At 39.2% G+C, this 27,023-nt stretch overlaps 1 protein-coding gene across 1 annotated transcript; it reads right to left on the bottom strand.

The window, feature by feature from the left end:
* Window positions 1–15,234: 15,234 nt before the first annotated feature.
* On the bottom strand, window positions 15,235–17,581 carry Smp_100140 (putative keratinocytes-associated protein 2 (KCP-2)). Its single transcript, XM_018799798.1, has 4 exons — window positions 17,395–17,581; window positions 17,297–17,360; window positions 17,198–17,264; window positions 15,235–15,460 (listed from the first exon to the last, which is right to left on the bottom strand). Exons 1-4 carry the CDS (start codon window positions 17,551–17,553, stop codon window positions 15,352–15,354), a joined length of 399 nt encoding a protein of 132 aa, XP_018651551.1. The 5' UTR covers window positions 17,554–17,581; the 3' UTR covers window positions 15,235–15,351.
* Window positions 17,582–27,023: the final 9,442 nt, after the last annotated feature.

The raw sequence follows: 27,023 nt of genomic DNA, 5'->3' as shown, positions 1-27,023 counted from the left end.
GCACGAAACCAACCTGATTATTGAATGAAAATAACAAGAGTGAAATGGCAAAGAGATGCTTCATGAAATGAAAAACGAGATATATGGTGAGTAATTGATCAACAGACCTACTACCACAACTACCGTTACTAATACTACTACTACGACTACTACTAATAACAATAATAATACTGTAATGGAGGGAGGTTTGATGACGGAAACCAGCTTATTATTTTATTCAAAATCACTCAATGCTTTGGTGAAATATGGAAATCTTACATTTGTTACAGCAATTGCATATATTCCTTCAAATGGCCATTAAGCAGATCACCATTCTTCCAATCCCATTATTATTTCGATTACTCTTCGCTTTCATTCCTCTTTTCTTTTCTTCAATGGTTTGATGGTAGGTATTCTACTTCCAATTCCTACTATATACTACTTATATGTGTCAGCGCATACTACACTACTACTACTACTAATACTACCAATGACAAAAGTATTAACAATGATTAGGATAATGATAATGAATAAATAAAACACATACCTGTCTCGTAAAACTCAATTGGTACCGTAAATGTGGCTGATTCAATCTCCATCATGCTTGATGTGCATAAAATCACTACAGTCATATACAATTTGAACATGTGTGATATCATTCCTAGAGTTGATAATAATAATAATAGAAAGCGTCAGTCACACTATCACTTACATTCTCATGGAAATCAGAAAATATTAAATGATTTCTGTACTAAACTAATTAAATTCTATACAAGACTTGAATACGTTAGTTTAATGTTCTTATCGCCCCCAAATGCCCTGGTACGGCCAAGAGTGGGGAGAGTCCGCTCTCCCTCTCCAAATGCTCTCACATGGTCACGCGTATATAGCCTATGCCAGGAAAGTCCTACTCACTGCCTTCTTGCACCACGGATGTTGTTCACGAAATTGAGAGGGCGAAAACCAAATGTACGACGCTTTAACCGGGTTGGTGGACACTGAAACTCCACCTAGGGGAGTCGGAAAACCCTGATTACAAACCAATGGTGAACATGGACTGGCTCCAGTATCCTGAGGGAACAAATGGCGTGTGAATCTATCGTTGGTCACCGGCTACCATGGGACTGCATCTCTTCACGATGCTCCGCTGCCTTGTGGGTCAGATTTTTAGGTCAAAGGCTCAGGGTGTGGCCCATTAAGAAAACCACGTGCTTCAGTTTGGGCACCTGGGCAGTATCACAACCCTCACACAAATCAAATGAGATTTGTGCGGTGCATATATACCTGGTGCCCCTGTGTACCAATATTTATGTGTTTAAATAAATAAATAATAAATAAATGTTCTTATCACTGAATATCGGTATGAAACTGTTCTCTGTTCCTTACAATCAAATGCATTGATATTCACTTATTTCCACTTTCATATTATCTCAATTATATATAGAGTGATTATATTCAGTGGATTGTGTATGATCCACATTAGAATTATGTACTGACTGAGGGGTCTCATACTAGAACGAAACGGCTGTCTAATGCTTCCACGTTTTCTATGCTGATCTAGCTTTAATTGACTCATGAATTCAACTATTCGATGATCATTTATCTGAGAAAAATTACAGCCACTGTCAAGTTTACGTTTCATGATTAACTTGGATGAACATTTTGTGGAGATGACAATGAACCTTGAATTCTATTATCATTTTATTACGCTTGTCAATAATACTACAATAGTACACCTCTCTGACAACCATCAATTTGTACATTCTACCTATGATGTGCAGTTCCGTGATCTATTTCATTGTGATCATTGATCCATGTATCCCCCAATCAGTTTAATATTTTCATATATCCATAGGAAAAAGCCTGGTGAAGATCGTATTGACAACAATAGTGTTCGACAAAAGAATTATTGTTTAGTAAGTAGGTAACAATACGTATTACATACATAATACAGACTTAGAGTATACTGATGCACTAAAACACTTGTGTACCTGAAATAATATCACTGTAATCAATGTCTTAAACTCCTACGAAACTGAAAGCCACAAGATGAGCTAATAAGCTCAGTTACAGATCACATTTCATTATGAAAATATTACAAAACAACTTACTGCAACTGTCCGACTATTGTTTCAGATATTACTTAGATGGACGAACTATTTATACAGATGAATTGAATAATAAGCCAATGAGAAACCATTGTATAACATTGAATGTAGGTTATCAGCCAAAATGTACCGACATAACTACAGTTTTAGACAAAATACCACCAGACAACTCAATGTAACAAACACTATTATGTTAATAATAAGAGTTGACCAATACATGGATAATCCTGATTAAAATGATTCAATGGAATTTACAAATCATTTAGGAATGTTTATTTTTCACAAAACTGATGTGTCATATGTATCGATAAATATGGTTGAGTGAACTCAAATTACGTTGTTTTCTTGTTTACGTATTAGTCGAATGTCAGTGATGCTTGCATTGAATAATGTTCGGTCATAAAGATATGTACTGTTCGAATAGTGAATGATAGAATATCAAAAGAATCAGTGTTCTTTCAAGTCAAACGGATTGTAATATTTAGGGAGACGTTACCGAATCTCTAGATTTTCTGTTGATCAAGAGATTTTTCTTACAGTTGTACTTCAGAGCAACCTAACGGAACATAAACAGTCTCAGGTGAACAATTATATCAGGTTTCCTTGTCAATCGATGAAAGTAAATGCGATAGCTCACGTGTTGTCCATGGGATGGACGGTAATGTCGTTGTACTTTGATGTACCATCAAACATATCCCGTTCATCTGTGATCGATCCGTCTGCATCGACCGACTAATCTTTTGTGTCAGCAAAATCTGTAATTGCTGAAATGTTAGCCCATCAGATATTGGGACTGGTTGAAGCAGATAAATACTGTATATTGTCTGAAACCTAAAGTACAGTACATCATCACTGTGGTGTGTAAAGGAAAGGTCCAGCGAAGGATGTTCGTGTATCAAGTCAATCGGAGATGCAATTGTTCTTCAGAGCAACCTAACTAGACATCAACAGTCTCAGGTAAACAATGATATCAATGGTTTATCATGTATGTTAATTGTCTATTCCTTCTCATTATCTATATTGTACACTGTTCATTGAGTTGGCCTGTCACTGATGGGAGTTGTATTTGAACACTTGTTTGTCATCGAATGAAAAATAGTATCAGTATATTTTGGGAATAGTTTTATATTGTTTATAGTGATCTGGAGAACGATGTTTATTCAGAAGAATATCTAACTAACCAAATTAACCTATATTGTCATAGTAGAAGAATTAAAGACAATTCAACGGGTAAAGTTTCCTCTACAATGACATCATTCACTCAATCTATACCATCATATCAAATATCAAACAACAAATAAAATAGTCTATTAAAATGTATCAGGGTGATTACCTCATATCACGTGCTAAAGAAAGTTGCTTAACTGTCGAGAATTCGAAGGAAGATAAGAAAATGAAGTCATTCTCCTTTAGAAAGACACACAAGATAATGTTCGGAGATGCTTTTGAGAAGCGCTTGCCTTATGCAGCTAATGAAACCTGTTCTACAAGACCAACTGAACACACAAATATGCAGTGATTCGACCCGATGTGACAGATTATATATGACACATTCATGAGTGATGGGGAGATTAGAAAAAACGATACAACTCTGGACAGCACAGAGAGTTCATTCTAAGAATTCATTGAACTGCTTTTCAAATGTTCTGCGGCGGTATCTCCCTAGAACTCAGTGTCCATGGAAAAGGTATTCTGGAACTGTAGGAGGTCTTCCAGTTTGTAGTTTAGGCTTAATTTTTCTGTCAAAAAACCAGGAGTAATAGTCACATTTGATGAATGTTTGTTGGGGCTTGTATATTTTCTCATTAATCGTTCCTTCAAAACAGATTCCCCCAACCCTTGCTGATGAAGATTGAATTCAGTTTCTCTTCCTGATTAGTGAAACCCGACAACGAAAATTCGTATATATGAGAACTTAAAGGTTCATTGGCGTTACTTCTGTTACCACTCTTTACGTTTTACTTTTCGCATTATAGTTTAGAGCTTGCGTCATGATGCAGTTTCACGGCTTCCATAAAGTGTGACCCACCCGACTCCCATGTCTTTTAATAATACTTTGATCAGCCGGAAGCTGGTTTGTTATCTACCTGACTTGATTATTACTGATGATATCACATCAATGTATCTGAAGTACCTTGTGTAGGCAGCTGTTCATAAATATTTTTACCTTTTTGATGGTGGCTGAAGTAGTTCTGGTAGTTTCAGATCCCTAAAATAAGATTGTCATCACGTTTGGATCAAAACTATCAACTTTGGTGTTGACTGAGATATTATTATTACTATTATTATTATTACCATTATTCAATAGCAGCTCATTGGTAGGCAAATGTTATGAGAAAACTATTTTGGGTATTTTCGAGTTGCAGATGTTCCTTAATTGTAAGAATATTGTCTTTGCTTTAGCAGTTTTGCCTTAATGTATGCATCAGATCCTCCTTGTTCACCGATCATGTTGCTCAGGCAAATGAAAGTCTACATCTCTTCCAGAGATTCTCTATTTATTGTGATTTGGTTGATGCCCCTAATGTTGTATTCAAGAATCTTGCTTTTTCTCTAGTGTATGTTGAGGTCTACTGCTGTCTAGGCTGTCTTCATCTGTATTCTTTGTTGTGTATGAGATGTAAGCTAGGATATATAAAAAATCCAAATCATGTGACTGCATCTAAACGGTGCATTGTATTCCTCACTTCTTCTGAGGCGTGGATGTCTTCGTTGTTCAGTAACTATGGTGTACCTGAAACAATATTCAAAGTCATACAAAATTCTAATGATAGACTGTACTTCCAGTTTGTGAATAGAAAGCATCACATAGATCCATCTCCATTGAAGACCGGTATCAAGCAAGGTAGCTCGCTTCACCTCCTTCTCTTTCCTACGACAGTTAACTGGACTTGCCTGGATGAACATTCGAAGGATAGAAAATTAGTCATGTTTGAGTCAACAGATCATCTCATTTCCTTTTTAACTACCTCACTTGAGTTAAGTAGCAATGTAAAAACTTCAATTATAAAAACACACAGTAGTTGTTATTTGAAATGATCCCGCGAGGCGGGATCGTGGGTGAGCACTGCTGAGGAGTCCCACAATAGGACGAAACGGCCATCCAGTGCTTCCAGGTTTTCCATGGTGGTCTAGCTTCAGCTGACTCATGATCTTAACTATATAAAATTACTAAAATCTCCACAAAACCCCCTTGTGAAAATGTTTGAATTGTCTTTTCAATATCGAACCATTTGGCATCTCTATTTTGATGTGATATGCAAAACGTAATTGTGTTCTATGCTGCATTATTTTGGTCCAATGGGCATTATTAATGGTGGGAAGTGTGTTTTGTGATTCATTATATTCATTAATGACAGTGAGAATGTGTTTTGAAATGTAGAAGTGGTGGAATGAAAATGGTTATCATTTTATTTGAAGTAACTTCAGATGAAAATAGTAGGCATTTTGCATAGACTCATCAAACGTGGTAGCTCCTAAATGAACTGTTTGGTGTTACGATGCAAGCCGTGACCCGTGGTGTCAAACAAGTTGAGAATGAGACGGATACATACCGCCAGTAGTTAAGATGCCCGTTTTATTCAAGATTTTATGCTCAATGCTGTATGGAATTGTCAGCATATTTCTTAACTGTGTTGATAGACGGAGTTGGACATAGTAAGATGAGACTCATTACATTATTCCTACCTACAGAACTCATTGGTGAAGTGTGAAGGATCTATCCGCACATGAGTGGACGTCAGAACCACTGAACACAGAATACGAGTTTGATTAGAAATTGTTTCTCTAATATTGAGTTCCTTACCTTGTCGTCATGGTTGAATGAGAATTAGGTAGTTTAGAAGGTGGAATGTAGTAGTGTAGAGAGTGATGATGTGATGATTATTCATCAATGTTCAATTTCTACTTGTTTCCTGAAATTCGTTTTCAGGTCATTCATCTCATGAGCTAACTTGATCCCTCACTGTTCAAACAGATCTAAATCATTTTTGAATCCATTCAAAATCTAGCTAGAATAAGTTTCTATGTATGGACGATAAGTGCTGATATTATTGATACTACTACCACTGATGATAGCGATAATACAAATGGAATTACGAATCCAGTTCAGCACATTTGAAATTAAATACTCCTGTGTTTTTTTCTTTTTGTAGTTACTTTGTTTCTATTGTAGATGGCGTCGAGTCGAGTTTGACTATGATCACCACTACAATGGGACTACGTGTCCAGAAACGACTTGGTCCCTTTGATAACTAGCAAAGCAGAAGACTGTGACTGGCCCAGTAGAGTATATTTCTTGGCGATCTCGTGGTATCGAAAGAATACCGAGATGTGCCAACGATTACAGGCAACAAGGGCAGAGCGTAAGAGAGTTCAAACCAACAAGATGGAGAGCGGAACGAGAAGTGAGTTTGATACAGTTAAACAACAACGAGTTCGATAAAACAATCACTGGTACAAATGGTTATAATAATAATTGTCCCCATAATTGATTGATCACTGGGTGGTGATCAATGCCATGCGTGTCAAGTCCTTCTTAGTGCTGATCGAATGCTATCGATCAAGTTGCAATGTGGCCACTAGTCTAGGTGGCTCGACACTGCGTGCATTATGTTGAGATAAGATGGTGGTTGGAGGTGGTCAACAGGAAACCCTGGATCCATTATTCCAATCATGTTCTCGTCGAGAAAAGCCGGTCACTACACTATCACGAATCATTGTTACATAAACTGCGAAGAATAGAATAAAGCACTAATGTATTACTGACAATGATAGATTATATTTAATTTCATTTATTAAAGCATACGTATATGTGTGCCAAAATAGGTTACTTTAGAGATGCATTAAAACTGCATATAAAGACAGTAAACAGGAAGTCAGAGATATGAACTGTGTTTTAGGAAACTTTCTGAGTGATGCTACAGTTTAGTGGGTATCTAGCCAGTAATGCACCACAAAATAGACTAAGTTGAGACACGAGTTATACAGGTAATCAATGCTTGAGATTTTTCATGTGATATATATATATATATATATATATATATATATATATGTTATATCCCGAAGAGAATTATGAATGGTAACTTTTGGGGACCATTTATGGACCAATATGATATGTATATTTCCTATTGTATAATTGTTAAGTAACTAAGCTATTCATATTCGTGTCCCTCTTATTATGAGCTTCATTTTGACTCATAGACTATTACTGTACGATTTACCATTCCTGAGTTATCCCCGGTCTACTAATTACTGTTCCCCCTTTTCACAGCCACATTTTGCCAAATCTTGTGCAAATGTTATTTCCTATTTTATGGCACGATGTGGTCAGTTTGTTTGGTATATAAGCCCAGTATGTTTGAGAATAATAATTCATATTGCAGAGGTTGTTATTGGTGTTTTGGACTTAACTGACTGGGCTGGGCAGAAAGCAGGACCGACAAGTACTCAAGACTGCTCGTACGGTTTTTCGTGTATCGTTGCTCTGATCGATAATTCACTCCTCTCTGATTGGCGGGGATCATCACGTTATATATTAAACGGGGCACGCACGCATTCAAGCGATATAACAATATATACATATATATCAATTTAAGATCTAATTGAAGACAATTTTGTCATTACAGACGGACGTGTCTATCGCTTAATTTTTTTAATATGGCTAACTTATTTCATTTAGATGTTTCTAAGTGTAATCTATTAGAAGTCTGGTTCGGTAGACTGGCCAGATATTATCCACTAATATGTGTGTATTATTGACTAAGAGTTGGTTACCGTTTTCTTATTAATGAGGTGTATGTCATCAGTTAAGAATGTGGATTTATTACATATGGAACAAATATACGTATAAATATTTTTATAAATGAGTGTGCACATTTTCGTCTATTTGATTGGTTAGCGGGTGAACCGTCATCGCACTTGAATTTCATACTAGTATCTGATTTTTGCACGAATATACGAGGAATTTTCATTCATGTCAGAATCGAACCACAAAATGTCAACTCAGCGGTTTGAAGTTTAGTCTCTCGTCTCAAGATCTGAAGGTCTTAGATGCTCACAGTCGATGTTGAAATAATTCAGATGATTATGTATTATGGTTTTCATAATAAGTTGAGTTAGCCACTCAGGAGCTATAAAATGTTTAAATGAAATAATGCAAATTAAATACCTGATTAACAATATAGTCACTCATTTAGTATAACTTACACGAAGGTGGTACGATATCTTTAACGGGTATTTTTCTCCACCTCAAAATGTACCTATAAAGAGTGTTGCTCTGGTTGTTAGAAAGTGCATCGGCCTCGTGACTTCCGAAAAATTTCGGCTTTTATCATGAGGCGTCATAATTATTCCTTCAACTCCCAGGGCAGAGTTTAAATGGTTTGAATTATTTTTTCTGGTTAGCGTTTTTTTTAACGAGTTAGCTTTTCTACGGGATGGGGTCGCTAACCCCATGCCCAACCCTCCTCCTTTACTCGGGCTTGGGACCGGCAGTAACTCTAGAAGAGCTACAGGCGGAGTTCCCACCTCAGAAAGTGATGGTAATTTTAATACTGTTGAACATGTTTTGTTTTGTATTATTATTGTTCGATCTTCCATTAATGAGAGATTAGAAATTTTGCTGATATAGTTTATTGTTCCTGAAAAGAGGAAACATGTTATGTAGACTAACTATCGCTTCGTTACTTATAATGTAAATACTTACATACAATTATGGTGATGCATATCATTCCAATGGCCAGACACTATCAGCAACAACCTATTGTGGGAGAGAACAAACCAGATTCCATCCAGTGGAGGAAGAAATCAGGAAGAAGCGCTGAAAGTGGATAGAACACACATTGAGGAAAAAAGGCAACTGCGTCACAAGACAAGCCCTCACATGAAATCCTGAAGGTCAAAGGAGAAGAGGAAGACCAAAGAACACATTACGTAGAGAAATGAAGACAGACATGAGAAGAATGAACAAAAAATGGATAGGACTAGAAAAGAAGGCCCAGGACAGAGTGGGTTGGAGAAAGCTGGTCGGCGGCCTATGCTCCATTGGGAGTAACAGGAGTAAGTAAGTAAGTAATATCATTCCGCGTAATGTTAAACAAATGAGTGCAAAGGAGCTTGTTAGATCCGAAGGAAATTTGTGATCTGCATTGATTTTCATTAACTATCGAACATTAAAGAAATGATGCTTAACTATGATAATTACTGTAAATGTATTGTTTACTGGTAGGTTGTACTTACTGGTAAGAATTTCACGACCGAGATGATTGAAGTAACAGTATTATCTTGAGTTTTCAACAAAACACTCGAGAATAAAATGCGTTAGAACAAGTTAAATACATTGAAATGCAGTGATAGAGATAAATTAACTCCAATGAAAAATGTACGAATTATTCATTCATGCACTCAGAGTGTAACAAAGTTTACATCTTAGTCCCACAGGAGGTCGGTTGCGGCCCGAATAGCTCAGTGGTAACGTCTCTGACTGTGAAGCTGAGTGACACGGGATCGAATCCGTCAGGGAGCACCAGTTCCATCAAGATTACAGGTACACCTTGCTGACAAGTGGCAAGTAGCACGAAACCCGGGTCCAGGGTTTCCTGTTGACTACCTCCAACCACCATCTTATCTCAACATAATGCACGCAGTGTCGAGCCACCTAGACTAGTGGCCACATTGCAACTTGATCGATAGCATTCGATCAGCACTAAGAAGGACTTGACACGCATGGCATTAATCACCACCCAGTGATCAATCAATTGTGAAAGTTTACGCTCAGCATCCGATTGTGTGATCAAAGCCATTTGATGACTACTAACGACTATAGGTAGAAATGTCAAGAAGCTTCTGTAAAGTGAACACTTAGTACCCTTTTTTGCACTGGTGATGATTGATGTATGCTTGAATATACTTTGGTAAATCTGTTCAGTCTATATTGAGGAACAGGTTCCACCTATAATTCAAGACGGGGTATCATGCATAATAAAACGATACATAACACTACTACTACTCACTAACACTAATACTTGCCAGATTTATAGTTCAAGTACAAACTCTTAGATTACATTTATGTTTCGAATATACAATTCACCAATTTCGTCAGTTACGTACTTGAAATTGAGATGTATGGACAGATGAGAAAGTGAATTGCATTCTAATTAAGAGGATCTATCTCACACAATCCAGAATACAAACTTTTTAAATATATCAGCTATCTTCTAGTATCTATCTTTATCTATTAACTAATCAATCTATCTATTATCTCCCTTTCTAACTACATATCCATTTATCTATCTATCTACCTGAGTAACTAACGTTCTATTTACTTATCTACGAGTTTATTTACATACCTATCACACGATCTGCATAACTATTAGTCTATCTCTCCCTCTTTCTATCCATCTATCTCCCTGTCTGTCTGTTTTGCTATCTATATTATCATCTAACCATAAAATTATATATCTACTTTAAGATACGATATTCTTGTATTAAATTAATAATGAACTATGTTCAGCACATTAAACAGCACGTTGTGGTGTATGCTACCTATATAGACATAAGTAGTATGCAACACTAATCAGAAATGGGATGTCTGGCAGCAGAAGACTGAGAAGAACGAATCTAAGAGCACAGGAACAGAGAGTAATCATTATGGAAATGAAAAAAAACGTTAAAGTTCGAGACACTTGATCGAGGATTTGCAAATGAAGTATTGAGCGTATAGTTCTCACATTTGACGAAAGAACTCTCTAATTTTGTGTTAAAATAAAATCAGTTGTCCCCACCTATGTGTTCTTGTTCGTTACAATATGAGTGTATTTTCGACAAGGGTCGCCGTGTTTTGGAGCTAATAAATCTTCACTTATGGCAGTCTCCTTGTTTTTACTTCGCATCGTGGGAATTACAGTGATTTCTCATTCTTCCCAGTATAAAAATATGAGATGTAGATAAAACACTACCACTCTATGTTTCATTATATGTGAAATACTAATACTGATACTAAAAACTAATGAGCACTCGTACAAAATGTCTCAGTTCGTCTGACTGTCTATTTATCCATCTCTCTACCTGTTCATTAATCAACCTATTTATCTTTCAAACTAACTACCTATCTATCTAACTACTGCTTATCAAACTATCTATATATCAGTCTCTATATCTAGGAATGTCATTTATCAATGGTTAGCGTTCTTTTTTAGCAAGACTGCTTCCTGCAGGATAGGTTTGCCGACCCCGCGCCCAAACCTCCTCCTTTAACCGGGCTTGGGACCGGCAGTAACTCTGGAAGAGCTACAGGCCAAGGAGCTACCGGTCAGGGACAAAGAAGGTAAGACAATCACCGGGATTGAAGAACAGAGACAGATAAGTAAAATACTTCAAGGAACTGTTGAATAGGCCAGCTCCATTGAATCGACCGGACATCGAAGCATCACACATAGACATTCATATAGATGTCACTTCACCAACGACGGAAGACATCGAGATGGCCATCAGACAAATCAACATTTGGAAAGCAGTAGGACATGACAACACACCAGCTGATGCACTGAAATCAGACATAGAAATAACTGCAAACATGCTTGACGTTCAAATCTGGGAGATTTGGGAGGAAGAACAAGTGCCACCGATTGACTGAAATAAAGGACAACTCACCAAGATAACAAAGAAGGGAGATCTGACCAAATGTGAAAACTACAGAGGCATCACACTATTGACAGTGTAAGAAAAGGTTTTCAACAGTGTTGCCGAACCGGATGAAATACTCAGTAGACGCCTAATTTCGGGATCAACAGAACGGATTCCGTAAGGATCGGTCGTCCACAGACCAAATCGCCACACTATGGGTCATCGTTGAGTAACCAATAAAATGGAACTCATCACTAAACATCAACTTCTTTGATTATGAGAAAGCATTCGACAGTGTGGATAGTAGAACATTATGGAAACTTTGTCGACACTATGGTGTACCTGAGGAAATCGTCAACACCATACGGAATTCATATGACGGACTACACTGCAAAGTGGTGCATGGAGGACAGCTGACAGATGCATTCCAAGTGAGAACCGAAGTCAGAAAAGGCTGTCTACTCTCACCATTTCCCTTTCTTCTGGTGCTCTACTGGATTATGAAGACCTCATATGAGGGGAAATATGGAATGCGATGGAGAGCTCGAAATCAACTAAAAGATTTGGACTTCGCAGATGGCCTGGCTCTTCTATCCCATACACACCAACAAATGCAGATGAAGACAACCAGTGCAGAAGTAGCCTCTGCATCAGTAGGGCTCAACAAACGCAAAAGAAATACCAAGATCCCCAAATACAACACAGAGAACACCAACCCAGTCAAACTTGGTGGAGAAGCTCTGGAAGATGTGAAATTTCTCACGTATCTGGGAAGCATCATTGATGAACAAGAAGGATCTGATGCAGATGTAAAGGCGAGAATTGGCAAAGCAAGGACAGAATTCCTACAGTCGAAAAATATATGTAACTCAAAACAACTGTCAACCAATATCAAAGTGAAGATCTTCAATACGAATGTCAAGACAGTTCTGCTGTACGCAGCCGAAACATGGAGAACCACCACAACTATCATCAAAAAAGTACAAGTATTCATATAGTTGTCTACGCAAGATACCCGATGTCCGTTGACTGGATACCATCAGCAACAACCTGCTGTGGGAGAGAACAAACCAACTTCCAGCTGAAGAAAAAATTAGGAAAAGACAGTGGAATTGGTGGATAGGACATGCATCACAGAAATCATCAAACTGCATCACGAAGAAAGCATCAACTTAGAATCGTGAAGGTAAACTGAAAAGAGGAAGGCCAAAGAACACAGTGTCAGGAATTGGAAGCAGACATGAAAGGAATGAATAACAACTGGAAAAGATTGCTCAGGACAGAGCTGGATGGAAAATGCTGGTGGGCGGCCTATGCTTCACTATGAGGGGTAACAGGCATAAGTAAACATTTATGGCACGGCTATTTTTTTGTCTTAAAATTTTTTTTCATCCCATTCTGTCTAATGAAATCATTAGTCCTTTGATTGAGATCAGAAATCGGTCAGTGTTAGAAAACCACTGAAAACCTGGAACCATTGGACGGCTGTTTCATCCTAGTATGGGACTCCCCAGAATTGTGCATCCACGATGACTAGATTTGACATGGTAATTATTAGTTATTTTCTGGAAAGTGATATAAGACTTAAATATTCCTCGAATGAACACCTTTTCCCCAAACTACGAACGTGACTTACAAAGTACTAGATGCATTATTTCGAGCGTTCCAATCGCTTTCGGAAATTATGAAAAATCAGCATTTTGCCATTACGTGGGTCGTGATTCTCATTTCCATAAGCATCAAAATGTTGCCTCAAACACCGTTGATGTTATCCTTAGCACTTGAGCCTTATATGCAAGCCTTCACTTTTATGGATGAAGGGATACCAGGAACCCAACTGATAAATATTACCAACTATCAAACGGAAGTGGATTTGGATGCAACGCTATTAATTCGGAAGAATTAAATGACAGAGACAACATAGACTGAGATGCTCATCCCACCAGACTGTGTGACATATGCCACCTCGCTCAGCTGCCATTTGAAACCGCTGAAGGGAGAACTTGGATTGTTTGTTGCTGGAATGCTGTTTCATAAGTTTTGTGGTTAAGACCCACAACCGCGATTCCCTGATTTAATTGTCCAAAATATGACACGATTACGGAAGTGTAGTTTATTTATTTAAACACATAAATATTGGTATGAGGCGGCACAAGATATATATGCGCCACACAGGAAATTGTCAGTTCAGTTATATCGTAGCAAAGTTAATTAACCGATGATTAAAGAAACTGAAGTATTAGGTCACATTTTGGTTTCCTTTGTATTTCTGAAAGTTACATAATCAAACAAGTCCCAACATACTTATGATGAACAACTATGAATTATGACAATAATAATTTAATAGTTGAATTCATGAGTCAATTAAAGCTAGACTACCATGAAAAACCTGGAAACACTGGACGGCTGTTTCGTCTTAGTATGGGACGCCTCAGTAGTGCGCATCCACGACCTTGCTCTCTGGATTCGAATCCAGTACCTATCGGTCTCGTGCGCAAGTTTTGATTTCGTAAACAATATCCCCGCCACGAGGAGGCAGTGAGTAAGACTTCCCTGACAGAGGCTGTATAGGTGTAGGAGAATTTTGAGAGGAAGGGCGACCCCTCCCCGCTCTCGGCCGTACCAGGGCATTTGGAGGAAATATAGGAATGGAGAGATGGGCAACCCCAGGAAAGAAAGGATTGTGGGGTTGAAATCAAGAGACCGATAGAAGACCCTTTATAAGGCCACGCCTAATTTTGTTTCAACTTTTGTTCTCTAATTCGTCGCAAATCGCATCAATAAATTAGTCAATCGCATTTTATACACGCTTTCTTTATTTTAAATGACGGTTTATCCGTCATTGCGTTTATTATCCAAGAACTAGTCTTACAGTTGCATCTGTTCTGTTTCGTATTTCTTTTGGTAACTAAATTGAAATCATTCTCATGCATTTAACAAAAGGTCGTTAAGCTAAATTCTGTGATAACGAGAAACCGATTACACTGTACTAATGGCATATTTAAGAATAATAAATAATGACAATGGTATGACCAGCAGTTTAGGCTATACTAAATCGTACTGACTCAAAATGGTGTTATTTGGACATGATTATCGGTACATATGCATCATATCCGTTTCATTGAAGTTGCAAAATAAAAACAGTCATCCGATAGTACGCATTTCTAACATCCTATACATGAACAAATACAACATGCCCTAAGCCCTGTGTCCTTCACACATGAAACCATAAAAATGCGTTCAGCCGTAAAGTTACAAAACCTTTATTATCTGCACTAAGGCTAATTTGCATTAGCATTCATCAATAAGCAATATTTTTTATCTTAGTATATGCCATTACATTAACTGTAAACTAAATGAAATAATCATTATATTCTCTATCAGTGCCTGTAAACTCCTTTCCTATGTAATATGAATTAGTCAATAATGATAAAAATGTTGTTTGACCTTTAAATGTTTACTAAAACTTAATAAGATTAAGTTTTGTCGAGATTTCGACTTGTTATACAAAAAACAAACTTTTAAAAAAATTAAAATATTTATTGCAACTTTACACTCCAAATACGAAGTGTACATCAAAAGATTAAAAAAAAATAACTTGGAAAAAATACTACTAGTTGGAAACAAATCGGGAATTTTATCATTTTTTCTTTCTCGATGAGCTGCTTGTGGTGACTTGCTCGTTACTTTGATAAACTTCATGAGAAATACGAATCAGATAATACAACATCACCAGCGAAAATATGAAACTACGAATGAAAAAAATTACGTGATCTTTACCATAAATACAAGTCAATAGAAAAGCATAATCAATATTGATTCTTACATTACAAACTATATGGGAAGTTACAGTACTTATTGATCTGACCGTAGCTGTTACTTTGATGTGGTGGTCGTGCTCGATCTTCCTAACGACTCAGTCAAGCTACATCGGCTCAGTTAATCAGTCACAACGTACAATCTGTACGTGCGTACACAGGTTCAGGTTGCCATACCCCATTAGCACAGAGATGAAGTTTTTAGACCAAATCCCAGAACAGTAGAGTAGGTAACAGTATCACAGGTAATAGGAAAGATAAGGCACTGAAGATATGACTCAAAAAGAAAATATCAATTAATGAAATAAAAACAAAAAACTAGTTACGAGAAATTTAGAATCTCAGAATTTGGAGAAAAACTAGGAGTGGATGCACATGCACCATTGCAAACGATTTTCATCCATGTCATTCAAAATCTCTAACCATTGGTTGAGATAATCACGTGGAGTCAAACAAGTTAGTCTTTACCTATTAACATGACTAAGTTCAAATGTTAATGGCATGATGGAACGATCTCATGTCTTGGTCTGGCCGACCCTATATTTATTCTAGCCTACTCTTGCACCATTAAACATCCCTCTTCGATGTAGGCGGTGGTCGGGCATACGTAAAACGTGTTTCAACCACCTCAGTTGATGAGGATTTACTACTCCCTCAACGATCACGATAAGGTTCATTTGCGATTACCTTCGAGTCAGTTGTAGGGGGTTTTGGCATGTCAAACGACATCTTTTTACGCTATACATGTATCTTATAAATATCCTCTATTATTAGTGACTATGCTTCACACCCATATAGTAGAACAGACCGAACTGCTGAGCAGCAAACTTGTCCTTTAGTTGACAAATGGATACCTCGCCTATGCTACAAGTGATGTAAGTTGATATAAGACAACCGAGTGTTTTGATTTCGTGACGATCCCGCCAGCCAATCTTGAAGTAACACTTGAAGGGAGAACTGCAACCAAAATGTCCGCATTGTTACTTGAGGTAGTCAACAGTCTGCATATTGTCAGCGTCTTCACCAAACAGAACCATATCATCTGCGTATTTTAAAGCAACAGTTGAACCTCTTGTTAGATCAACTCCTGGAAAGCCAGACGACGAAAGCGTTATCTCTAAAATCATGTCTATGGCAAAGTTATATGTAAATCGAGAAAGCGGACAATCCTGACGAACACCTGAAGTACCCGATTCCGACGATAGTTCGACATAGACTCTGGCTCGACCAGAAGTGTTCTAGTAGAGATCCGGCACAATGTTAATGTACTTATCATTAAGGGGATCAATGGAAATTGTCGTGCGTATGAAAGTTACCCACCTCAGACAATGAATGAACGGCTGGTCAAGACCATGGATCGACTGAAGTTAGACATAAGCATCGTCGGATGTCGGCTTAGTGATTTAAAGGTTAAGAGTACGAGCACAGAACTGGAGGTCGTCGATTCCAACCCTGCGCGCGGGACAGAGTATGTGCAATACTGAGGAATCCCACACTAGGACGAGACAGCAGTCCAGTACATCCGGTTCTTTAAAAAACCGTTCTCCATACTACGGGGTAGGAATCCCAATAATGTTTAAACATCAATTCGATCAAACCTACAACTAGCATCAGTACAAATATTTAAACAATTAAAATAACTTGGGTTTTACATCATTGCAATCTTACCATGTCGTGCCGCACACCCGATGTATAGTCGCAGAGAAAGAACAGGCAATAACAATGCATATGGCCACTTCAAATATGTCAAATATTAATCGATAATACCTTCAGGAAAGACTCCGGAACAAAACTCATCACCAAAAAGTGTTCTTTCGAAATTATTTACAAACTACAATGTTAGCTGAACAACAATAAACTAATACCGTTATTAATAGGACGAAAATTAAACTCCCGAAAAATCCACCAAAGATTGTCAAAATTTGTGAAGAAGATAACGTTTCTGCAAACAGCCGCATAGCTGCAAACACTACAAGTAACAACAACAAAGACATAAACGACGAAGCTCCAGACTTCAGCACCATCCTTGTGCGTTACGTCAATGTTTAAACTGGCCGCTATAAACGTCTACAATTCCATAGTTTCAAACTGCTGTGAAAAGTAAAATACCGTTTAATGGACGTCCACATCTTAAGGAAGTAGACATCTATAACCTAATGGTAGTAGCCTAATTATCCAAAAGAAATTTCAATTCCTTCAAATTTTTATGGACAGGTGTCCGAGAAACTCCCCCATCGTGGTCCAATTAACAGATTCGCGCTACTCTCTGTAAGAGGAGAAGAATGTGGGATAGATTTATGTCACTGGGTACTGGCGATACAAAAACTCTATATCGAGTAGCTCAAAATATTTGTACCTTGAACCTTCGCAAGCCCAGAAGTTTGTACGAAGAGAAACTTATGAGGGAATCGCTAAAATGCTGTGGGACCGTTGAATTGTCAGTGGGCCCTAGCCAAATCATCCAGCAGTTGAGTCACCGAATATAGAACAGATTATCGATCCCTGTCAGGGTCAAAGATAATCAACGCGCATCAGATAATAGCACGCCATGAACTGGCCCATGTGGTAGTGGCCTTACTTTCGCTTGTATCTACTTTAACTAATATATTTATGTATTAACGTCCCTTTTGTTTTACAGTCTTCAGAGCACCCTTGATATGTACGTAAGGTGCTGACCGCGAGGTGTGACTCAGATGTTAGTTGGTCTCTCACACCAATTCCATCTAACTCTAATAGATCCTCAATCATTCTATATAAATCATCATCGTTGATGATGTACAATGCACTAATCGCTTACATTCAGACACGACTTGATTAGTTTTTAAATAGCTTGGTGGTAAATTCGCACCTGATGTGCCCTTACTTTTCTTGTCTCCCAAAACAGAGAATTTACGAGGACACTTAAAATGTTCACAAGCCCAGAACAAGCTACTTGTCAGCTGACTGTCGACTTTCCCATCGAATCATCAAGGAATGAAATTCAATACCTCAACACGTGAATGAAGTTCCATCTGTCGACGATCTCAACAGGAAGTTGGATCAACTGAGAGACCACCACTGTCAGGAATAACACAGACCACCTGTCCATCCCAAACTGAGACTGATTCAGTTTCAGCATGTATGGGCAGTTCGACGCACCATATAACCAATTCACAAAGACGTCAAGAGATAGGCCACAGCATCACATCGGATTGATCGGCAAGCTCGTCTCCGGTTCAAAAAGCTTATCTCGACATGAAGCTTTTCTTGGACAAGCCATAACCGCAGTTTCACTGCTCTGAAGTCCTGATGGCTCAGCCAACAACGACGGTGACGCAAAAGAGCCCTGGACCAAGAGATATCTTTATGCATTTCCGCTGCCGCATACAATCCTCGTCGGTGAGGGTCCCATCTGCAACCTGATAGGAGTTTCAAGATTAAACCTAAGAAACTGTAGAATCTAGACCTAGACACTTCTGGACCGGAAATGGTTCAATTTGCTATACTGAGAGAAACGGCTTCGATCTTGGCAATACCACTTGGTGCAATTTTCTCACACTCACTAAGTTGAGGCACGTTCCCAGACAATTAGGAGCAGGAGGCAACCACGCTAATTTTCAAAGGAGGTAGATAAAATGAACCTCCAAGTTGCCGGTCGGTAGTGCTTCTTTCAATACCCTCAAAAGTCATGAAGTCTTTGATATGTGCCGTTTTACGTGACTACTTGTTATCCATAATTTTTTCACCCTAAAAACACAGTTTCAGAAGGAGCCACACCTTCATAACCAATCTGATGACTGCTGTGGGTGGATGGGTGATCGTACTTGATCGGAAGGAGACTATAGGTGTGACAACTTGATCTGTCAATACCTATTGGTAAGGCCGGTCATACATATCTCATCAAAAAGCTAAAACTGTTGGATATCAAGTGAACGTTAATAGTTCGGTTCGCTTCATATCTAAATAATCAACGTTTTGGGGCCAGAGCATAATGTACTTTTTCTTAGGCTACAGAATCCTCTGTGGGAATCCTCCAGAGTCCTTTACAAGGACCTCTTCACTTTTAATCCAAACGAATTAACTTCTCCATCAAGTATCATCCGAGTTATTACTTCACACTGACGCTGTTAAACATTGAGGAGAAATTGACAACCAGAATAATAATCTGGAACTTTGGGAGGATCTGACTCAACTTATAAGGTGGACGGACAACAACGGACTTACTGTCAACACTGAAAAGTGTCAAGTAACCCGTCTGAGACATGTGTAGTGGAACTGGATCCTAACCACAACCCTCGAATCTGAATATGAGATAACTGCGAAAACAAACTTTCAACATGTAACACTAAAAAAGGATCTTTAATGATGGAGGCGGTGACAGTCATTCGAAATTCAATCTATCGGGGGGCATAGCTCAGCCTTACAGGGGTGGCCATTCTTGTGTGTTATCTCTTTTATTGATATAAAATATGTTGCTCTATCTTCAGCCTAAATGTGTTCTCCTCATATATTCGTGATGATTACGGTAAGACGAGTCAGCGTAGACAATGATGTGACTTCCATGTAAGATCTTATAGATCAGACAGTTACATCATGATAAATCTACAATTTTAGGATTACGTCTATTATTAGAGCCGTACTAATAACAAAGTAGACCATAATTCTATACATGTCAAAGACCACATATAGGACTTAGGTAATTCCCCTCTGGAGGTGTCCCAAATTGGTAAAAGTCTGGAAGTCTTGGTACCCTATCATCTAGAATGTTGCGCTAACTGTGGCAAAAATGGATTTCAAGCAAGTCTTTCACTGAAAATGTCGAGGCGGATTTTCGTAGTTTTGGCTGTAAAAAGTCCCACCTAACCTTTGACGTTTTCGTTCAGCGCTAGATAAAACAAATAGGCACAATGTTTCGTCCTTGATCTGTCCGCCAAACGATACACAGGAGTGGGCTTGTCGGGGGCCAGATTAAGGCCTTGACAAGACAGACACCCTTGTTCCACCTAGAGGCCAGAAATACGTGAGTTCGGATTAACACTAACGGCACTGGAAAGAAGATTGAAAACTATTCTATCAACTTATTGGTTAAAAAGCGAAAGAGAGAGGGGAAAACAAGTCAACCGGAACACTAACTTATTGCTGATTTAGATCGGTGTAAATAGATGAACAACACGACCACAATGTAAAAACAAGTGAAAATATAATTATGTGCAACCTGGATCTTAGTGTAGAGAAACGGTGTACAAAAGGTCGCGTTTAAATTACAACAGCTGCGAAATAGAAAAGGATATGGAAATGAATAAATTAGGTAGGGGACCAAATGTCAGTATTTTACAAGCGTTGAATGTCGTGAAATAATTTCCTCGAAATAGTTTCCGTTGTCTGTCCTGGCTTTTTTATTCCTCTCTTCATATCATATAGTGTTCATCCCTCAATCGGAAAAATGGGAACACACTTGGACCTATCCACGGGTGAGCCATGAAATCAGTTCAAGAACTCGAACCCAGACCTTATAAGGATCCCCTCAAGCCATTGTATCTTTACCCATTAGAGTATGGTCGTCTCTGAGGTAGCTTTTTAACAACTTATGTAGCAAGCACACTTAACTATTGTATTATTTGTCTGCTAGCGGTAGTTTAAACATGTAACCCACTATGTGTGAGTCTGATTGAGCGCGTGTACGCACATCGATCTTTAATCTACTCTCTCACTGATTGCAAACAAAGATAATCAATAATTTATCAACAATCGATTAACACTCCTAAATATATACAGATTTTTGACACACACAATCACTCGTTTCCCCGTGTGCTTGCTATCCGCGCGATTTCAGATTTTGACAACAAACTATCCCTATAACTGGTGTCCGAGCTTCTGAATTGTCTCGAGTAAATCCATAATTCTACTATATTTAGTCTGCGTTGAGTACAAAGGTAACGGGATGTTATTTATTGGAGTCGGATGTAAAGGAAATTAACCTTTACACTTACAGCACCTCAAACTCTCTTGAACATCCAAAGAATACCTACCCAGGCTCAGTTTTAGCACAGAGTTTAGGGGGTACAGGAAAAAGTTAGCGACACAATATAGCAGAATGAACTGTGGACTCACCTTCCACTCTTTATGAGTAGTCAAATTTTGGAATGGACTGTTGACTGGGGAAGTCCAAGCGACTTCCCAAGAGTCCATCAAGAGGAAACCTAACTTAGCCCTAAGGACGCCTGGCAGCATTTCACCATAATTTATTGTTATTTCTCTTTCATTTGTCAAATGTACCTAGGTCACTACTTAAGGACGTGGATCATACAATACTACTAAATGCGGGAAGCCCGTTAAACGAAATACTCCTTAGTTTTGTCTATAAAAACTTTCAGCGATTTATTTATCGAGTGAAAACAACAAAAAGTGAAAACAAAGAAATCTACTAGTGTATACAAGCTCATGGCAAAGATATTGTTTCTTTGATATCTTTGAGGTTACGACTGGTATTCTAGTTTGACAACTAGCGATCAGTAGCACCTTCTATATTCGAAACTTCTTCCGCACAATAGAAATCAGAAGTCGGACGAGAAGAGGTAGGAAAGATATATTTGATACGTTATCAATATATCGCGAAGCGTTTATTCTAAGCTGGCTAGTGAACGTAGGAGCTGTGTTCCACGCCGAGTCGAAACGTGATCTGGTACGGATGCATGACCGAAAGCCTTCAGTTAAACAAGTCCACTTGAACAACGTGGTCAGCATCCAATGTCGAACACTTAGAAAGCTATTGATTTTGGGGAATTATTTACAGCTACAGATCACTCCCCCCCTAGTGAGACAGTGATGCCCCTAAGACGGGACCAGCCAGAAGTTTAAACCCAACGAGTTTGTCGTTGGTTAACACTCTTCTGATAGCTTGCTTCGTTTAGCAGCGTCTGATCGTCTTTCCTTACACTAAGGGACCATAATGCACAACATAGCAATAAGGAAACAAAGAACAATGAAAATTTCGGTTCCTTGTGAAACTTCGTCGTTCCTTTCCAGCCGTCCTGGAAAAGAGAAAAAATAGAACGTGTGAGTGCATGTTGAAAATACACTCGTACTTGCGTAAGGATACAGGATGAGCGGGAAAAAAAATAAATTAATACACTTGCAACAGTATAAAAGCGATCGGAAAAAAATATAGTTTTTTTTGTTTTTTTATATATAAAAAAATATAAGTACGCCCAAAAAAATAAAAATGTTTTGTGTTTTTTTAAATAAATAAAAAAATGAGCATATTAAAAAAAATTTTTTTATAAAAAATAATGAAAAGGGAATTCGAGATTAAGTTTGTGTCCTACGTGCAATAGTTGTTAAGATGTTCTGGTACTCTTACTCTTCTTCCAGAACGCGTTGTTTTAGGTTTATTTTCCGATGTTGGCGAAGAGTCAAGGTGTGTGTCGGCTGTCGTATGGGGTACTACAAGTTCGATAGTACCGAAGGAAAGTCGACGTAGGTAGGGTTTCCTTCTAAGTACGCAGCTTTTAGCCGATCAATACTGGTGCTATTGTTCGTACCGTCCTTATCGACTACATAGTGCTTAGGTTCACGTTGAAGAACCTTGAAGGGTCCTTCGTATGCTGATTCGAGAGGTCGTCGATGTGAGTCTCGACGAACGAAGACGTGTGTACTATGTCGTAAGTCAGGTTGAACGAAAACATCAGTTGATTGAGATCGAGTGTGAGCAGGTTTAACTGAACGCATAGCGTTTGTAAGCCTATTCGTGTAAGAGTTTAGATCCATGTTCAATGAAGAAGCGGAAGGATCTACGAATTCTCCTGGAAGTCGGAGTGTCGTTCCATAAACGAGTTGAGATGCAGTGTACCCAATGTCAGCCTTCACTGCATTGCGGATACCTAGCAAGACGAGTGGAAGAGCGTCTGTCCACTGTGAAACTTTTGTAGCTGATAGCAAAGCTTTTAGTTGTCGATGAGAACGTTCTACCAACCCGTTTGCTTGTGGGTGGTAGGCGGTCTTTCGGAAGCGCGTGATTCCTAGTAGTGACGTCAGACAACAGAAAAGTCCAGATTCGAACTGGCGTCCGCGGTCTGTAGTGATGGTTGAAGGGCAGCCGAAATTTGCTACCCATCGTTCGACGAAAGCGCGGGCCGCAGTTTCAGCAGTAATGTCCTTAATAGGTACTGCTTGTGGCCACCGAGTAAAACGGTCCACGCATGTTAAGAGATATGAGTATGCGTTTGAATCGGGTAACGGTCCTACCAAATCTAGATGGACGTGGTCGAAACGAGCGTCAGGGGTTTTGAAAGAGCCTAAGGGACACTTGTTGTGTCGTATGACCTTAGATTTCTGGCAGCTTACACAGGAGCGTGCCCACTCCCTCACGTCTTTATTCATGCCAGGCCAGCAAAACCGTTCGGCTATAAGCTTGATTGTTGCACGAACACCTGGATGAGAAAGATTGTGAAACGCATTGAAGACGTTGCGTCGATAATGTTTTGGTACTATTGAACGATCCCTACCTGTAGATGTGTCGCAAAGTAAGGTTTCCTTACCTGTTCCCATCTGCTTAATACTTAGTTTAAGAGTTGTCGAGGATAACTCATGCTGAAGATCAATGTCTTCTTCTTGAAGCTGAGTGAGTTTAGGAAGGTCGATTCCCTGGAAACTGTTCAAGGAACTAATACGAGACAAAGCGTCTGCGACTACATTGTTTGCTCCATAAATGTGTCGTATATCTGGAGTAAACTGCGATATGTAGTCCAGTTGTCGAGACTCTCGCGGCGAGTACTTATCTGAAGATGAACTTAAAGAGAAGGTAAGAGGTTTGTGATCGGTAAAAAGCGTGAATTCTCTTCCTTCGATAGAATGTTGGAAATGCCGCACAGCACAATACATAGCTAGGAGTTCCCTACCGAGAGTGCTGTACCTAGATTCCGCGTCTGGCAACCGTCTCGATAGAAATCCTAAAGGTTACCATGAGTTGTTAACCTATTGTTGTAAGACTTCTCCGATTGCTGAGTCGGATGCGTCTAAGGCGATACTAATGGGTGCTTGAGTGTTTTAATGCGCAAGCAGGGTTGCCTTAGCGATGTGTTCCTTAACTGTGGAGAATGCTTTTCGAGCGGTGTCGTCTAGACTAATTGATTTTGCATTTCCACGAAGCTGATCGGTTAACGGTTTCATAAGAGATGCGCATTTAGGTATGAACCGTCTATAGAAACTTACCAGGCTGTTGAAGGTTCGCAACTGCTTAATCGTGGTCGGTTCTGGGTAATCCAGAATGGCCGCCACTTTGCTTCTAAGGGGTCGGATGCCTTGGGCATCACTAGTGTGTCCTAAGAAGTCTAAGCAATTAGTTCCGATTTGGCATTTCTGAATGTTTACAGTAATGCCATGTCTTTGGAGTCGATCGAAAACAATGTCCAGATGCTGGAGATGTGATTCTCTGTCCGGACTTGCTATGAGGCAGTCATCAACATACGCATGTACGAAGTTGAGACCTCGGAAGACGTCGTCTATGAACCCTTGGAAGGTTTGAGCCACATTTCTTAGGCCGAAAGGCATTCGTAGAAATTCGTAGAGGCCGGAAGAAGTGATGATGGCGGTGTTAGGAATGTCGTCGGTTGCCATCGGTATTTGGTTGTAAGCCTTAACTAAGTCGATTTTCGAAAAAACAGTTGTACCTTTCAAGGTAGCTGTCAAATCGTGAATATGAGGCAACGGGTAACGATCGGGAATGGTATTAGCATTCAGACGCCGATAATCACCAGTTGGCCGCCAATCATTGCTGTCCTTTTTAGGGACCATGTGCAATGTAGATGACCATGGACTATTTGATGGTCGAATTATCTCTAAGTCTATCATGTGGTCGAATTCGTTTTTAGCTAACCTAAGCTTTTCGGGGGCCAGTCGGCGGGCTTTCGAGAATACAGGTGGCCCTGTAGTCGAGACGTGATGTGTAACATTGCTGGTTACACGAGGCATTTTCGGTTGCGGTTGGAATATCCCGGAGTATTTGTCGAGTAATGATTAGTATAGGGGGTCTATGGTGTGCTCAATTGTGACTGGAGATAATCTGCAACCAGAAAAAGAAGTTACGCAAACGGATAACTTAGTGTTTCCCGTCTATTAACCTTCGTGAGCGTGTGTCAATTAGTAGATTGTGGGATTGTAACAGGTCTATACCAATGATTGGCATAGAGACATCTGCAACAACAAAAATCCAGTGTATGGGTTTGCGTAAACCCACGTTAAGGTAGACGTACCTCTTACCGTAAGTAGCGATCGGCTTTCCGTTTGCCACCTGTAAACTTAAAACAGACTCCCGAAGTCTGTCGTTGGGATTTGCTGGAAGAACGCTAACTTCTGCGCCAGTGTCGACGAGGTAGCGAACTTTCGTGGTCACATCCGTGACATGTAACAGACGGCTGTGTTCGCCGGCAACGGTTGCCGTAAACGCGTGCCGGCTTGGAAGTTTACTGAGTGTTTTTTCGTGTCCGTGGATTTGGAGTTCGGATAATTGCAGGGTTTCTTGCAATTTCTGGAGGACTTACCATACTGGTTATGATACCAGCACCAGTCGGGATTATCTGTTTCTCGTGGTCGAGAGGCAGATCGCATACGTGAGACACTTCTACGCGGGTTTTTTGACCGACTACGGTCATTGCGAAACCTAAGGTATCGGGTGAGTGTATGACATAATTCGTTAATGTCATTCGGGGTCGTTTTAGGCTTTTCTTTGACTGAAAAGACCTCAGCGCTAGTAGACTTCGTAATTTCTAGAATTCTATCGGCAGATGTGGCTAGTTCGTCTACGGCGTTGTTTGGGAACGAGACGAGAACTGCCTCCACCTGTTTTGGGAGTTTGGATAAGAAAAGTTGTTTGAATAGGCCTTCGTCGAAAGTTCTTTGACCTATTACTTCTCTCATCCTTAACAACATGTCCGTCGCGGAACCATGTTGCAGGTCGATATCATTGAGTAGTTCATCCAACCGTTGTCGATCGGTTAGATCTCCCCGTTTTGGGATCGACCGTTTTACCGTTTCGTATGGTTCCGAAACATCACTAGTATACATACTAGGTGTTACGTACCTGTTGAATTCGCGCGGTAACGCCTTAACTACCGCGAGGAATCGTGAGCGTGAGTCTGTAATGCCGTGGCCGTTAAAGTCGGCTTCTGCGTAGCAGAACCAGGACTCGATATTATCAAGCCAGAAGGGAGTAAACTGAATTGATGACGTGGGAGTAGTCCTTAACTTAAATACTTTAGGTGACTGTTCCGTCATAGTAATATAAAGAACGAAAAATGTCTAATTAAAATATATCCGGGAAAAACTGGAGAAGGAAAAAAAGTATATCACAATATATATAAATCAAATAAAGAATAACAATGAATAATAATATTCCAAAAAGGAACAGACTCACAGTTTATTGGCTTGGTGTACCAGATCACGTCGGTCTCACCACTGAGGATACGACTGGTATTCTAGTTTGACAACTAGCGATCAGTAGCACCTTCTATATTCGAAA

Source organism: Schistosoma mansoni, chromosome 3 (assembly GCF_000237925.1).
Source record: "Schistosoma mansoni strain Puerto Rico chromosome 3, complete genome".
Taxonomy (NCBI): domain Eukaryota; kingdom Metazoa; phylum Platyhelminthes; class Trematoda; order Strigeidida; family Schistosomatidae; genus Schistosoma; species Schistosoma mansoni.
Note: the sequence above shows the minus strand (reverse complement) of the source record. Positions and strands in the feature narration are given on the sequence as shown.

Coding starts and splice junctions, on each gene's coding strand:
- Smp_100140 (XM_018799798.1), bottom strand. CDS start 17,553: ATGGTGCTGAAGTCTGGAGCTTCGTCGTTTATGTCTTTGTTGTTGTTA. Junction 17,361..17,394: donor TTTTCGTCCTATTAATAACG/GTATTAGTTTAT, acceptor CTAACATTGTAG/TTTGTAAATAATTTCGAAAG. Junction 17,265..17,296: donor TTCCGGAGTCTTTCCTGAAG/GTATTATCGATT, acceptor ACATATTTGAAG/TGGCCATATGCATTGTTATT.